At 42.5% G+C, this 13,707-nt stretch overlaps 1 protein-coding gene across 2 annotated transcripts in view; it reads right to left on the bottom strand.

The window, feature by feature from the left end:
* Positions 1 to 825, bottom strand: part of LOC124777053 (chromosome transmission fidelity protein 8 homolog) — a 40,532-nt gene extending 39,707 nt beyond the window's left edge. Inside the window, exon 1 of one of the 2 annotated variants that reach the window (XM_047252321.1) lies at positions 709 to 825. In XM_047252321.1, the coding sequence (XP_047108277.1) occupies positions 709 to 728 (20 nt within the window). In that variant the 5' untranslated portion in view covers positions 729 to 825. Of the gene's footprint in view, positions 1 to 491; positions 601 to 708 lie in introns of those variants that run through there. The other variant, XM_047252322.1, reaches the window with a different exon arrangement.
* Positions 826 to 13,707: the final 12,882 nt, after the last annotated feature.

The raw sequence follows: 13,707 nt of genomic DNA, 5'->3' as shown, positions 1-13,707 counted from the left end.
AAAAGATATATTAATGTCTCAATATTGCTTGCAATGTTTTATTTAATTTCATACACGATGTCTTTTTAATTTACAGTAACAAAATAAGGATATATCATTCTATTTGTGCACCCAAGGTGTGAGCCTAATTCTTTACACTAAAAAGACATTTAACTATCAGATACTACATATACATTAATAAAAATGACTGATAACCGTTTTCCGCTCTCGTCTGGTTACAGATCAGACCTACAGGTCAACCACAAACATTTTAAGAAGTTTTCAAGGAATACACATGGTTTTTATTTACCAATTCGCGGCAGTGTTGAATATGGGTGGTATGCGTAAATGGTATTTTCATGTTGGTCTTTGCTAATGAATAGGGTCAGTCAGGATATTCTTCTTTGCACTTAAGATTGCTACCAGGTATGTAAAGATTCCAGCAAAAAAATCAAGAAGACATTAAGACATACACCAAATATGATTAAATCCTAAAATGGTTAAGTTATTACCTCATGGGAGATTGCACAGGGTGACCCAATAGTAAATTTTGCCAGGAAAAATATTTACGTACATGGTAAACGTACACAATGCGACATCTACATAGATGTCCTATACAACTTGTATGCTATTCATTTCAAATACTGATCATTCGTTTTATTTAAATATAAAACGTTTTCAATTTGAACATAGGAAATCAAGCCGCATTCTGCATAATAAGAAACTTACATTTTCACTGGTATCTGCATATTTCATAAGTAACGTCAACACTTCTGAACACTTCCCGCCAAAAACAATTCTGGCGGAAATGCAGAATAGCCGTAGCAAAGATGAACAGTAGTTACATGCGCAAAGAACTTCGTCACTCGCATGAATCAGTGAATTTTATACAGGGAACACTTGTGTGTACGTACGATTATATACCTCTTTGGGTCTCGTGTTATACATTTTAGAACACATATACAACGTTACAGCAGATGTAATCTTTTAATGAGCTTATATACATTAAGCATATACTCTCAAGGAAATTGGAAAAATACACTGACTTCACAGTGCTTTGCAAATATAGATGTAGAACTGTTGTATGCCATATAAAGAATACAAATTTCAGCCCTTTCCCAATGAAGGCTAATGGAATGCATGTTAGCGGTAAATCCAAATAAAGTGCACTATTAAAGTTATGCACCTATTACGATTTTTACCACTTTCACCTATAAAAATATTGTGCTCAGTCCTACCTACAGTTCCCGTTGCCCTTTAACTAATGCACGCTTGACAAAGTCCATTTATTTTATCACCATCAAGCAACTACATCAGTAGCACTAATGTCATTCAGTCCGAAGTGTTCGATAAGTAGTATCATTTGTAAACACGTCCAATGCAGTTCACTGGCTTTTGGTTCTCTTTATTGTGATAATGTTAATGTATGCAATTGCTTTTGTTTGTATAATTTCTACTAACGAGTAACTTCATGTGACAATGTTTTTTTCGAATTTATACACAATTAATGTTGAATCATTACTTCTCTCAAAGTTATACACTTTCATTAGGTATCCTTTTGTTTCTTGAACAAGTGGCTCTCATTCAGAGTGATTTGGCGTCAAACAGCTCACAGCAGATGACTGTTATTGCAGATTGTTGGCGCTATCGATAATGGGAGCAGGAGAAAGAAATTGAGTAGTTGACAACACATATCCTCTGCTCCCCTCCCCTCCTGCTGAGTAGCTGTTCAACAGAAAAACCACGGATTCCTAAAACCGGATGTGTCACACACGCCTTCAACATACACTGCACCTAAAAAGCCTATGTCCAACCAATCATATCCTCGCCAATGTTACCACATAGGATGACGAGGGTGTTGCGGTGCTGGACACACATTGGTAGGAATGCGCGTCAAACCTTCTTCCGCTTCAAATCGTCTTCTGACAATCCAAATTTAGATTTCCCAAGGTTCCTCTAAACTGAGCAAGACTAATTCCAGGCAGAATTCTATGTAAAGGACATGTGGATTTCTTTTCCCACTCTCATCCTGTTTGAATTTGATCTCTGTCTCTACTAATGTAATCGTTTACAGAATTTTATATCTTAATCCCTCTTCTCTTATCAGTGTCAGCTATATTTCCATCGAAATGATACTATTCAATCCTTATCGGAAACTCTAAACCCTCTAACTTGATTTCTGTTTTCAGCTTCCTTTCTAGTCCTATGTTCATCTCAAGTCCATGAAATTTTGGTCTGTCCTCTCCAACGTTATACAATCATGAACCACCAATACCTTCCTTAAATGCAACACAGAAATATCTGATTATTTCAACTCTTATCGCTAGTCTTGAAACTCTGCAATGCATCTGTGGACAAAGCAGCATTTCCACATCAAGACTCCTTCTAAAAACTCTTCCAGTCACAGTTTAACTAATGGATCTGAACAGATGGATTTGAGTTTAGGATGTTCGAAATTTGTGTCATTAGCGTATTAATAAAAATAAGAGTAGTAGTTTTATTCATTTGAGGATCACTTTTACGAAGATAATGGACTTCTCACAGTGTTACAGCAGTTCCTACCCCTGCATAACTAATAAATAAATTAGCATGAGATACGAAATGCTCCTGTCATGATGCATTACTGCGTCAGACATGCTGATACTGCAAGATGTTCTTACCAAATTGTTGCATTAGGAGGGCTATCTTAACCAATTTGTAAAGAGAAGACCCAATGTGACTGCAAGTTACCTAATTCACCACCTAGAAGTTTGCTTTACCTGTGTCTTATAAAGGAGTCTTGATTTCTCAGTTGGCCTTCTTCTCCACTGGTCATGGCTCCACATATGCACACAACGAACTTTAAATAATTGAACGGATAGTGAGAAAAACTCAACGTTTCTTTAGCAAAACTCTCGAAATAATCGGATGACACATTGCTTTTTAATAGAAAAAATCAAGGAGAAAAACAGTCAGTTTAATGGCAAAACTTGAATGGAAATTCAAGGATTCTTGTCATCGTGTATTGAGAACTATTTCAAATTTATACAGACATTTCCACGTGAATATAATGGCAGTGCGAAGTCGCTCACTTGCAAATTTGCATACAAATGTTTTCCAATCCACTTTTAAGTTGATATGGAAGCAAGGACTTGGGGTCTAAAACAATTATTCACAGAGTCAATTGATTGAGTATGTAGCACAAGGACAAATTGCTTTTATAGAGACCTCGAGTACAAACAGCATATTTAGTGTAACGTAATGACTGAAGATTAACATAAGAATTACTAACAGGATAAACCTACTAAAAACTGAACTGCTGCAGCAAAACTTTTTTTTAAAAAACAGTTTCTAATCTTTAACTTCCATAACATAGTTTCAGATAATCAAAGACAGCAGAATGTCGAGACAAGAATCTTTAAAAGCAATAAATCCAAAATTATTACTTTTATAAAATATAATACAAGCGTCTTGATTTATCCCCTTTGTCAAACAAACATAATAATGGAATCCACTGGTCTTTCGACCCAGGTTACAAGCCTGTAGATGAACGCCCTTTTCATAAATACAGAAATCTATAATGAACACAAAATGATGCTTCCCTTCTGTTCAGCAGCCCAAAACCCCTGCCACTATCTTGTCCAGTAATTCAGCAGCACAAAACGTGTATATAGCGTATTTCCATCTACAGAAGCAACATTACATCTCCCCACTTTTGCTTAAAACTTCGCAAACTGTGTTACGTCCTCCTGATGTCACATCAGTCTCACTAATCAGTGCCCTCTGAGGCAGCAGCTAGCCTTGCATCACAGATCACGGGAAAAGCTATAAAACTTTGTGTAAGACTTCCTCTCTCTAAACCTGTAACACGCCAAAGTTGTTTTTCCATGCTTTTTTGTCACCCGAGAGATGTTTATCAGCTGATTACACATTTCTTAGTATAGCCGAAACGCTCATCTCTTGCCAGGCCGAGTTCCATCGTCCAGAAAAAGTGCTTTCAGCTTGATTGTCCAAAGTGGATATGTGCACAATGGACTGGGTGCCAGTATGACGCTAACCAAGGCCATTTTCCCCAAGACAACGCAAGGCTACATCTACATCTACGTCCATACTCCGCAAGCCACCTGACGGTACCTCTATCGGTTCTCCCTTCTATTCCAGTCTCGTATTGTTCGTGGAAAGAAGGACTGTCGGTATGCCTCTGTGTGGGCTCTAATCTCTCTGGTTTTATCCTCATGGTCTCTTCGCGAGATATACGTAGGAGGGAGCAATATACTGCTTGACTCTTCGGTGAAGGTATGTTCTCGAAACTTCAATAAAAGCCCGTACCGAGCTACTGAGCGTCTCTCCTGCAGAGTCTTCCACTGGAGTTTATCTATCATCTCCGTAACGCTTTCGCGATTACTAAATGATCCTGTAACGAAGCGCGCTGCTCTCCGTTGGATCTTCTCTATCTCTTCTATCAACCCTATCTGGTACGGATCCCACACTGCTGAGCAGTATTCAAGCAGGCTAGCTTATATCTGTCGATTTCCCGCCCCCCCCCCCCCCACTAGCAATTCTACAAAGGCCGCACTCCCTCATCCCGAAGGGGATCAACTTCAGTACCACACTGTTGCGACTCTCCTGTCCTGTACCCTCAGCGCGTCTCAATGCTGAAGCTCCCTCATAAAAGCCATTGAAACAGCTAGTAGCATACTAAATTAGAAAATGTTAAAAAGAAGAGATGACATCAGTGCATACAGCCACTGTATTAATCCATATCAAAATTTATATTATCAGACCCCATCTAAGTCAGCTCGTTTACGGTCAAATTATTTATCAATGATGAATGAAAGAGACCAGCCACACAGCTTGCTGCTTTTCAAGGCTTCTTGCATGAGACCACGGAAACAGTTTCCTGCTGAGCAAGCCATTTGTTTTCGTCCGCTATGCGAGAGATGCCATGGCACAATTATAGGAGCCAAACTTTACAGATGTATTTGCGAGTTTTACTTAAAAAAATACTGTAGCTGCACTCTGGAGACATTTTTACTACTTTATTGAAGAAAGCACCGCAGCTCCTAATGATATGTCGATATTCTAAAACTGTGTGATCATTTAACCACAGATTCAGTTTTTGCATACTTCTTTGCTGCCAAACGTCTCTGGCACTTTGTGTATCTGCGGCCCCATGTGCAGTGATGCTGTCCACGGATGTAAAAAGACAGAACGAATGCAGTAGCTTCAGTTTGGTAATTCAGTGAGAAGATGACGAAAGGAACATGGCGAAAATATAGGACACGCTCTAAATCAGGATCGTCCAACGTTTTGGCTTACCTGGGCGACACTGGAAGAAAAAAAATTTGGGCGCTGAGGAGGGAAAAAGGAGGTAGGGGGAGAGAGAGAGAGAGAGAGAGAGAGAGAGTGGGATGTCCCAATGAGAGAACAGCGACGTGTGACGGAGTTCCAAATTCAAAATATTCAATTTATCATCACTTTTCATAAATGGAATTTTGTGGATTTTATAGATTTCTTACCGACAGGTTAATAGATGCTCACTTCTTGGGCTGCACTGATACTTAGTGGGCTACATGCGGCCCATGGCCTGCGGGTTGGCCATCCCTGTTCTAAATGTAATGGATCATTCATTAAGCCTAGAAAACATGGAGATTAATGAAACTTCCTGGCAGATTAAAACTGTGTGCCGGACCGAGACTTGAACTCGGGAACTTTGCCTTTCGCGATCAAGTGCTCTACCTACTGAGCTATCCAAGCACGACTCACAACGTTCGCAGGAGAGCTTCTGGAAAGTTTGGAAGGTAGGAGACGAGGTACTGGCAGAAGTAAAGCTGTGAGGACGGGGCGTGAGTCGTGCTTGGGTAGCTGAGTTGGTAGAGCACTTGCCCGCGAAAGGCAAAGGTCCCGAGTTCGAGTCTCGGTCCGGCAAACAGTTTTAATCTGCCAGGAAGTTTCATATCAGCGCACACTCCGCTGCAGAGTGAAAATCTCATTATGGAGATTAATGTCAGTGAGTACGTTATGTTAGTAGTATGTGCATTTCTGAGAAGTAAATGAACACCATAGCACCAGCCTTTTACGTTATTAGATTTTTTTTTCAAAACAGCATTGTACTCTAGGACAAATGATGACGCACTTTTAAGCAACCTGACCTTGTATTCAGGAGTGGAGGCTCTAATCTGGTGGCTTCAGTATCTTAGGACCATCGCGAACTAGAAATCGAGAGTCGTCTTTCGATTCACTTTCCAACGTTCGTCAGTACATTCTCAGCCCAAATGGGCTTCTTGGTTTCTCTGGTCAAGCAAAAAGGCACTGTGAGTGATATGTAGGCTGACTGAGTTAAATGTCATTAACTCCAATATGTGATCAGCTGCGGAAAAATGCTCCTGTCGGACACCCAAAATGGTGAAATGTTCTTTAAAACACTCTGACAGAAAATGTGGTTCATTCCTCATTCCGCCTTCCTGGCCAAAAACTTTGACCATGTGGACATATTCGCGCTCTTTTAACAAAGAGCATTCTAAATCCTTTTACCAGGTCCCTCTTTGTAGTTAAGCCTTCATACTCAGCATCTCCCTCTCTTTGCCACAGTCTACATACATCGACTGAAAAAAATAGCAACACCAAAAAATAATTAATGTAGAGTAATGAAATTTCGGGAATACATATGTCTAGGTAACATATGTAAGTGATTAACATTATTTATCACAGGTTAATGTAAGCGCGAGATAAGTCATTTCAAATGTGGAATGCTGGTACATTAATAACTAGTGTAACCGACAGAATGTTGAATACAAACATGCAAACGTGCATGCATTGGCTTGTATCGGTGCTGTATGTGAGTTTGTGGGGTGATGTCCCGTGCCTGGTGCACTTGGTTGGTCGATACAGGGACGGTTAATGCTGTTTATGGATGACGCTGGAGTTGCAAACGTGCGTGAATTTGTTGTACAGGTGCTTATGGCAGTTTGTGGGGTGGAGTTCCGTGCCTATTGCACTTGGCCGGTCAATACAGGGATGGATAATGCTGTTTATGGATGACGCTGGAGTTATCATCTGATGATGTTCCGTATGTGCTCGATTGGAGACAGATCTGGTGATCGAGCGGGTCACATGTCAATACTCTGTAGAGCATATTGGGTTACAATAGCGGTATGTGGGCGAGCGTTATCCAGTTGGAAAACACTCCCTGTAATGCTGTTCATGAATGGCAGTGCAACAGGTCGAATTACCAGACTGACGTACAAATTTGCAGTCAGGGTTTGTGGGATAACAAGGAGAGTGCTCCTGCTGTCATACGAAATCGGACCTCAGACCATAACTCCAGGTGTTGCTCCAGTGTATCTAAGCTGCAGACAGGTTGGTTGCAGGTGCTCAACTAGTCTCCTTCTAATCAACACACGACCGTCACTGGCACCGAGGCAGAACCAGCTTTCATCGGAAAACACAGCAGATCTACTCTACCCTCAAATGAGCTCTCGCTTGACACCACTGAAGCAAATGGCGATGATTTGCGGCCAGTGGAATGCACGCTACTGGGTATCTGGTTCGGAACTGTCCTTGAAGTAACCGATTTGTAACAGTTCGTTCTGTCACTGTGGTACCAACGGCTGCTCAGATTCCTACTGCACAAGTAGTATGATGCGCCAGAGCTCTAGGCCGAACACGATGTTCGTCCCTCTCGGTATAGCTACGTGGCCGCCTGGAGACCAGTCTTCCTGCGACCGTATATTTTCGTAACCACCTCTGCCAGTAATCGTGTACAGTGGCTACATTCCTGCCAAGTCTTTGTGCAATATCGTAGAAATAACATCCAGCTTCTCGTAGCCCTATTACACTAACTCGTTGAAACTCAGTGCAGTGTTGAGAATGGCGCCTTTGTCTCCTTAAAGGCATTCTTGACTAACGTCATCTCAGCATGTCCAATCTCAAAGGTAACTAACGCTCACGACCGTTACAGCGTGCATTTAAAACAACCTGATTGCATCCTTATAGTGGCCCGAGGCAGGATTCGAACCTGCGATCGTGCGGTTCCAGACTGAAGCGCCTAGAACCATCCCCCCGGCCGGATGGGAAGTACTGTACCATCCACCACACTCCCCGGACTTAAGTCCTTGCGGCTTTGATTTGATTCCGAAGCTGAAGGAACCACTTCGTGGCATTCGCTTCAGAACAGTTCCAGAGATTCAACAGGCAGTAGACCGCTCCATTAGCACCACTCTTTTGCGAATGACTTGAAATTTAAATACACATAATCTCTGAGATACAGAAACACGAGTGCTAACTTTCGTTAGTGTTACACAATTTCTTCTCAGCACTGAGATTTTTTTTTCCGTCAGTGTATGTCTCTTTCCCATTGTCTCCTTTTTCTCCAATTGTTTTACTGCAAATCCCACTGCCATTGTGCCCACTCTCACTTACACTGTCTCGTTATGTCTTTCTTTTCCCACTGACACTGTCTGCACCATACCTTGGCAGCTCAAAAATTCTGGGCGGTCCAACATACAGGGTGTACAAGTCCGGGAACACTTCCAATTATTTATTGCACAAGAACCAAACATTGTACAGATATCATATATACGTCATTTTGAAGAGAAACCCTGAAAGTTTTTTTTTCGTGTATACCGCCACAGCGTAGTTTGGTAATTTGCCGATAGTCAGCGCTAGTCGCAAACATGGCAGCCATGCTACAGAAGGGGACAGCTGTTTCATGAAATGGCCTCCCCCATCATCAGATCTCACTCCGTGTGACTTTTTTCTGTGCTGACACATTAAAGATTTGGTATATATACTGCCTCTACCACGTGATGTAGCAGAGCTCTGGGAGAGAACACGGGAAGCGACTGCCACAGTCGACGATGCCATGCTGGGAAGGGTATGGCAAGAATTCGATTACCGTATTGACATCTGCCGTGTCATGCATGGTTCGCATATCGAATGTTTGAAGAAAAAAAAACTTTCAGAGTTTCTCTTCAAAATGCATTATGTATGACATCAGTACAATGTTTAGTTCTTGTGCAATAATTATTTGAAAGTGTTCCCAGACTTCATGTACACCCTGTATTTTTCTTTTTTCCTATATTCACGTGTTCAAATTTCGGAACAAAGTGCGCCCTCCCTTATACGTAGGTTGGAACTTAAATAGTGGCAACAGTGTTGAGGAGACACTGTGCAATGGAATCAACTATTGTCGCTGATAGCACACGTTGTTGACATACCTACCTTACCTCCGAGCAAATGCACTCGTCCGTCCCACGTCACCGGCATGAGCACAGTCAAGGGAAACACAGTCACTTGTGAGCGAGCGGTCTAACGTAATGGTGTCACTATGTTTTCGAAATAGGAAGAACGGAGCTGGATCATGATTGAATGAGCCAGAGGTCGTACAGCACGACAGTGTCATCAAGGTCTTCAAGAGGCGTGCGGGGAATCGGCATTGCCCTACAGAACAGTAGCACGTTGGGTAAAACCCTTCAACGAAGGTCGGCAAACTGGCAGACATGCATCGGGCAGGTCATCGTAGCGTCTCTGAAGAAGAACTGGATGCTGTTGCCGCGTTAGTGGACAGTGATCGACGCCGTACGATTCGTAAGCTCGCCCACGAAACCAGATTAGCGTATACGATTGTGCTTCGCATCCTGAAGGAAAGCCTGGGCATGCGAAAAATTGCATCACGATGGGTTCCGCATGACTTGACGAAAATGCAGAAATGGATGCGTTACGACGCTGCCAAAAGCACTTGGAGCGCTATGAGCGCGAAACAGAGGCTTTCTTACGCCGTATCGTAACACTGGATGAGAAATGGGCCACATCGTACAAGCCAAAACTGAAACGCCAATCCAACAAATGGCGTCATTATGGGTCGCCGCGAAAAGTGCATCACAGCCCCAGTATAGTGAAACTTACTGTGATTCTCGTGTGCGACTGTTATGGTGTTATCCTAATGCATTACATTCCTCCACGGCAGACCGTCAATGCACAGTATTACTGTTCGTTTTTGGAGCATAATCTGCTACCAGCTTTGCGAAAGAAGCGGCAACACTTTTTGCGCAACCTACCCATCATTTTGCACGACAATGCGCGGGCTGCTCTGTTCGTTCGATGGGACTGGGAAGTACTGTTCAAATGGTTCAAATGGCTCTGAGCACTATGGGACTTAACATCTGAGGTCATCAGTCCCCTAGAACTTAGAACTACTTAAACCTAACTAACCTAAGGACATCACACACATCCATGCCCGAGGCAGGATTCGAACCTGCGATCGTGCGGTTCCAGACTGAAGCGCCTAGAACCATCCCCCCGGCCGGATGGGAAGTACTGTACCATCCACCACACTCCCCGGACTTAAGTCCTTGCGGCTTTGATTTGATTCCGAAGCTGAAGGAACCACTTCGTGGCATTCGCTTCAGAACAGTTCCAGAGATTCAACAGGCAGTAGACCGCTCCATTAGCACCATCAACAGAACAGGCTCTGCTAACGGTATACTACACCTCCCCCATCGCTGGCAACGGATTCTACACAACGCTGGTGACTACTCTGAAGGACAGTAACAGGTGCAAACATGTAACTCTTTTCTAACGGTTGTGAATAAATAGTTGCCACTATTTAAGTTCCATATGAAGATGGCATCTGTTCTTTCAGACATATCCGAAAGAACAGTTGCCATCTTCATAACGTTTAAGGCTAATCGGCTGATGATCTTCTTCAGTGCGGATGCACACGATTTGCCTGAACTCTTACGAGATTCGGTGGATTGTCTGCCGCGAGTAATGGGTATAATGGCAGGGGCACTACGAATGTAGTGTGTGGACTATAAGTTGAGAATGTGTGTCTCACAGGGAGCGTGCCGGCGATAAATCCCTGCAGTCGCACTATCCTCTGTGCCGTTGGTGGCTCAGATGAATAGAGCGTCTGCCATGTAAGCAGGAGATCCCGCGTTCGAGTCCTTGTCAGGGCACATGTTTTCAACTGTCCCCGTTGATGTATATCAACGCCTGTCAGCAGCTAATGGTATTGATTTAATTGTAGTTTCATTTAAGTTCCAATCCTCGTACATATGTGTTAAAGTTCGCTGGTCTGGGAAGGTTCATACCCTAGGCCTATGTATGGTTTCAACTCATATATATTTTACATTTCCACTGTCTCCTCTCTCTTTTCCTCCCACTGCTTTTATGTTCATCCACTTCTCTTTCTCTCTTACTGCACTGCCTCCCACTGACCATCAATAGCCCCTCTTTCTTCAGCTACCACTGCGATTATCTTCATCCATCTCTCTTTCTCTTTCATTGCAACTTTTTTCTTCCATCATCGCTAATTCCTATTTCTTTCTCTTCCACTGGCAATGCCTCCTCTCTCTTCCACCGTCACTGTCTGTCTGCTACTCTCTTTCTACGCAAAAAAGGGCGAATATGTTTGCATGACAAATTTTTTTGGTGAGTAAGGGCGAAATGAGGACTGAGGCAGCTTTTCTGTAAGAGTCTATCAAAGAAGAATGTATTCGCCTCTTTGGTGTTCCGACAGGAACATTTTTCCGCGGATTCCCTTGTTTTCCCTGCTATGGCAGGGTGTGCTCCTTACATACAGCGAATTCTATAGGACAGTAAAATTTTGAGAGTTTATCTATATATTTCGACACATTTATATACTTTGACATATATGAACAACAAAGATGTACGCATAATACAGGGTGTATCAAAAAGAATCACCCGATTTTAAAAAAATCATAACTATTATGTTATTTGAAATATGTGCGTGAACAACATACTGTTGGAAAGAGCAAACTCTCGAATTTTACGTGGTTCCAGCTAGGTAGTAGTAGTAGTGTGCACCCACATCAGTTCTAGTAAAAATGGTGTCGGGACAGCAGAAAGCGTTTTGTGTTCTACGTTCTGCACAGTGTGGGTTAGTAACAACTATTCAGCGTCACTTTCGTACCAGGCATGATGCGGATCGTCCTACAACACAGAGCATTAGACGATGGCATGAACAATTCAGAGAAACGGGTTGTTCGTGTAAAGGCAAATCGACAGGCCGTCCCCGAGTGTCTGTCACAGACATCGAACGCATCGGCCATAGTTCCACAAGGACTCCGCAGAAATCCGTTCGCCGTGCAGCTCGGCACCTCAACATGCCATTAATGTCCATCTGACGTGTGTTGCGTCGACGTTTACACATGAAACCGTACAAAATTCAGCTACTACAAGCTCTTCGTGAAGGTGACAAACAACAACGTGTCGATTTCTGTAATTTCGTTCTTGGCAAGAGGGAGGAAGATAGTTTTCTTCCACGCTTAGTGCTTGGTGACGAGGCAACATTCCATTTAAAAGGAAAGGTGAACCATCATAATGTGAGAATAAGGGGTACAGTACGACAACATGAAGTTGTAAAACATGAGAGGAACTCTCCAAAATTTAATGTGTTTTGTGTAGTTTCACGGAAGGTGTATGGTCCATTTTTCTTTGCCAAGAACACTGTTAAAGAAAGCACATACCTCGATATGCTTGAGAACTTTCTTTTCCCACAGTTGGAGACTGATTCGAACGACTTCATTTACCAACAGGATGGGGCACCGCCACACTGGCATGTGGAAGTGCGGGAGTGTTTAAATCAAACGGTTACAGAACAATGGATCGCTCGAATTGGACAAAATGATTCATCCTCACATTACTGGCCTCCAAGGTCACTGGACCTGACTGGATGTGAGAACTTTTAAAATACTCTGTTTATGTGTCTCCGTTACCAACAACAATGAATGAACTTGGATATCGCATTACAGCAGCTGTGAAGCTGTAACTCAGACATGCTCACCGTAGTGTGGGAACAATTTGAATACCGCGTTGATATATACTGTGCATCTCAAGGGGAGGGGGGGGGGGGCATATTGAACATCTATGAAAAGATATGAAAAAAACTTTTTGAGTTTCCCGTTCATCAAAAAAGAAAATTCGTTGTATATGTTTATTAGTTTTAGAAGTATAGACGTGCCATATCGGATGATTCTTTTTGATACACCCAGAACTACAAGAGCTACAGCGGGAGATGAAATGATCTGATTGGCTTTGAATTAGAAGATTTGTGTAAACTTTCACTATACCTGAATCCGCGCATGTTACCATTATTTTTCCTGTTGTGATGACGATAGGCGCAGAGATCTCTATAGGACAGCGGTAAGTTGGGTGATGATTGACTGTGTTAAAATGTAACACAATGCGACGAAATATGTCGCATTCCCTAACGAAACTGATGACTTCGTATTGTAAATAATATTGGACTGTAGCTTCTGGAAGAGAGGACGCAAATACGCACCTGATAACACGCGGAAGGAGAGCGTAATCGTCACATCACCAAACTTGCACTTCCCAGGGGAATTCGTAAGCTGAACCATAAAATATGCTAATGGGAATAATAAATTATCTATAAGAAATAAATTCAATGAACAACGAATTATTTAAATCATCAGAAAATTTATTATTCTCAGTTTACTTAAAGTTACAAATACCTCTTCCTTGCATGCATCTAGACAGCAGAAGGAGAAGAAATTAAGTGAAGTGCAAGAATTCTTAGTGAGCCTTCCTTGCGATTTACAAAAGAAGATCGAAAATACTCCATCGACTTTAGCGTATCGAGTCCAGAGATGTGCTTTTTTTTTTGCCGGCCGCGGTGGTCTCGCGGTTCTAGGCGCGCAGTCCGGAACCGTGCGACTGCTACGGTCGCGGGTTCGAATCCTGCCTCGGGCATGGATGTGTGTG

Source organism: Schistocerca piceifrons, chromosome 2 (genome assembly GCF_021461385.2).
Source record: "Schistocerca piceifrons isolate TAMUIC-IGC-003096 chromosome 2, iqSchPice1.1, whole genome shotgun sequence".
NCBI lineage: Eukaryota > Metazoa > Arthropoda > Insecta > Orthoptera > Acrididae > Schistocerca > Schistocerca piceifrons.
The sequence above is the reverse complement of the archived record's forward strand: the minus strand, read 5'-3'. Positions and strand labels throughout refer to the sequence as shown.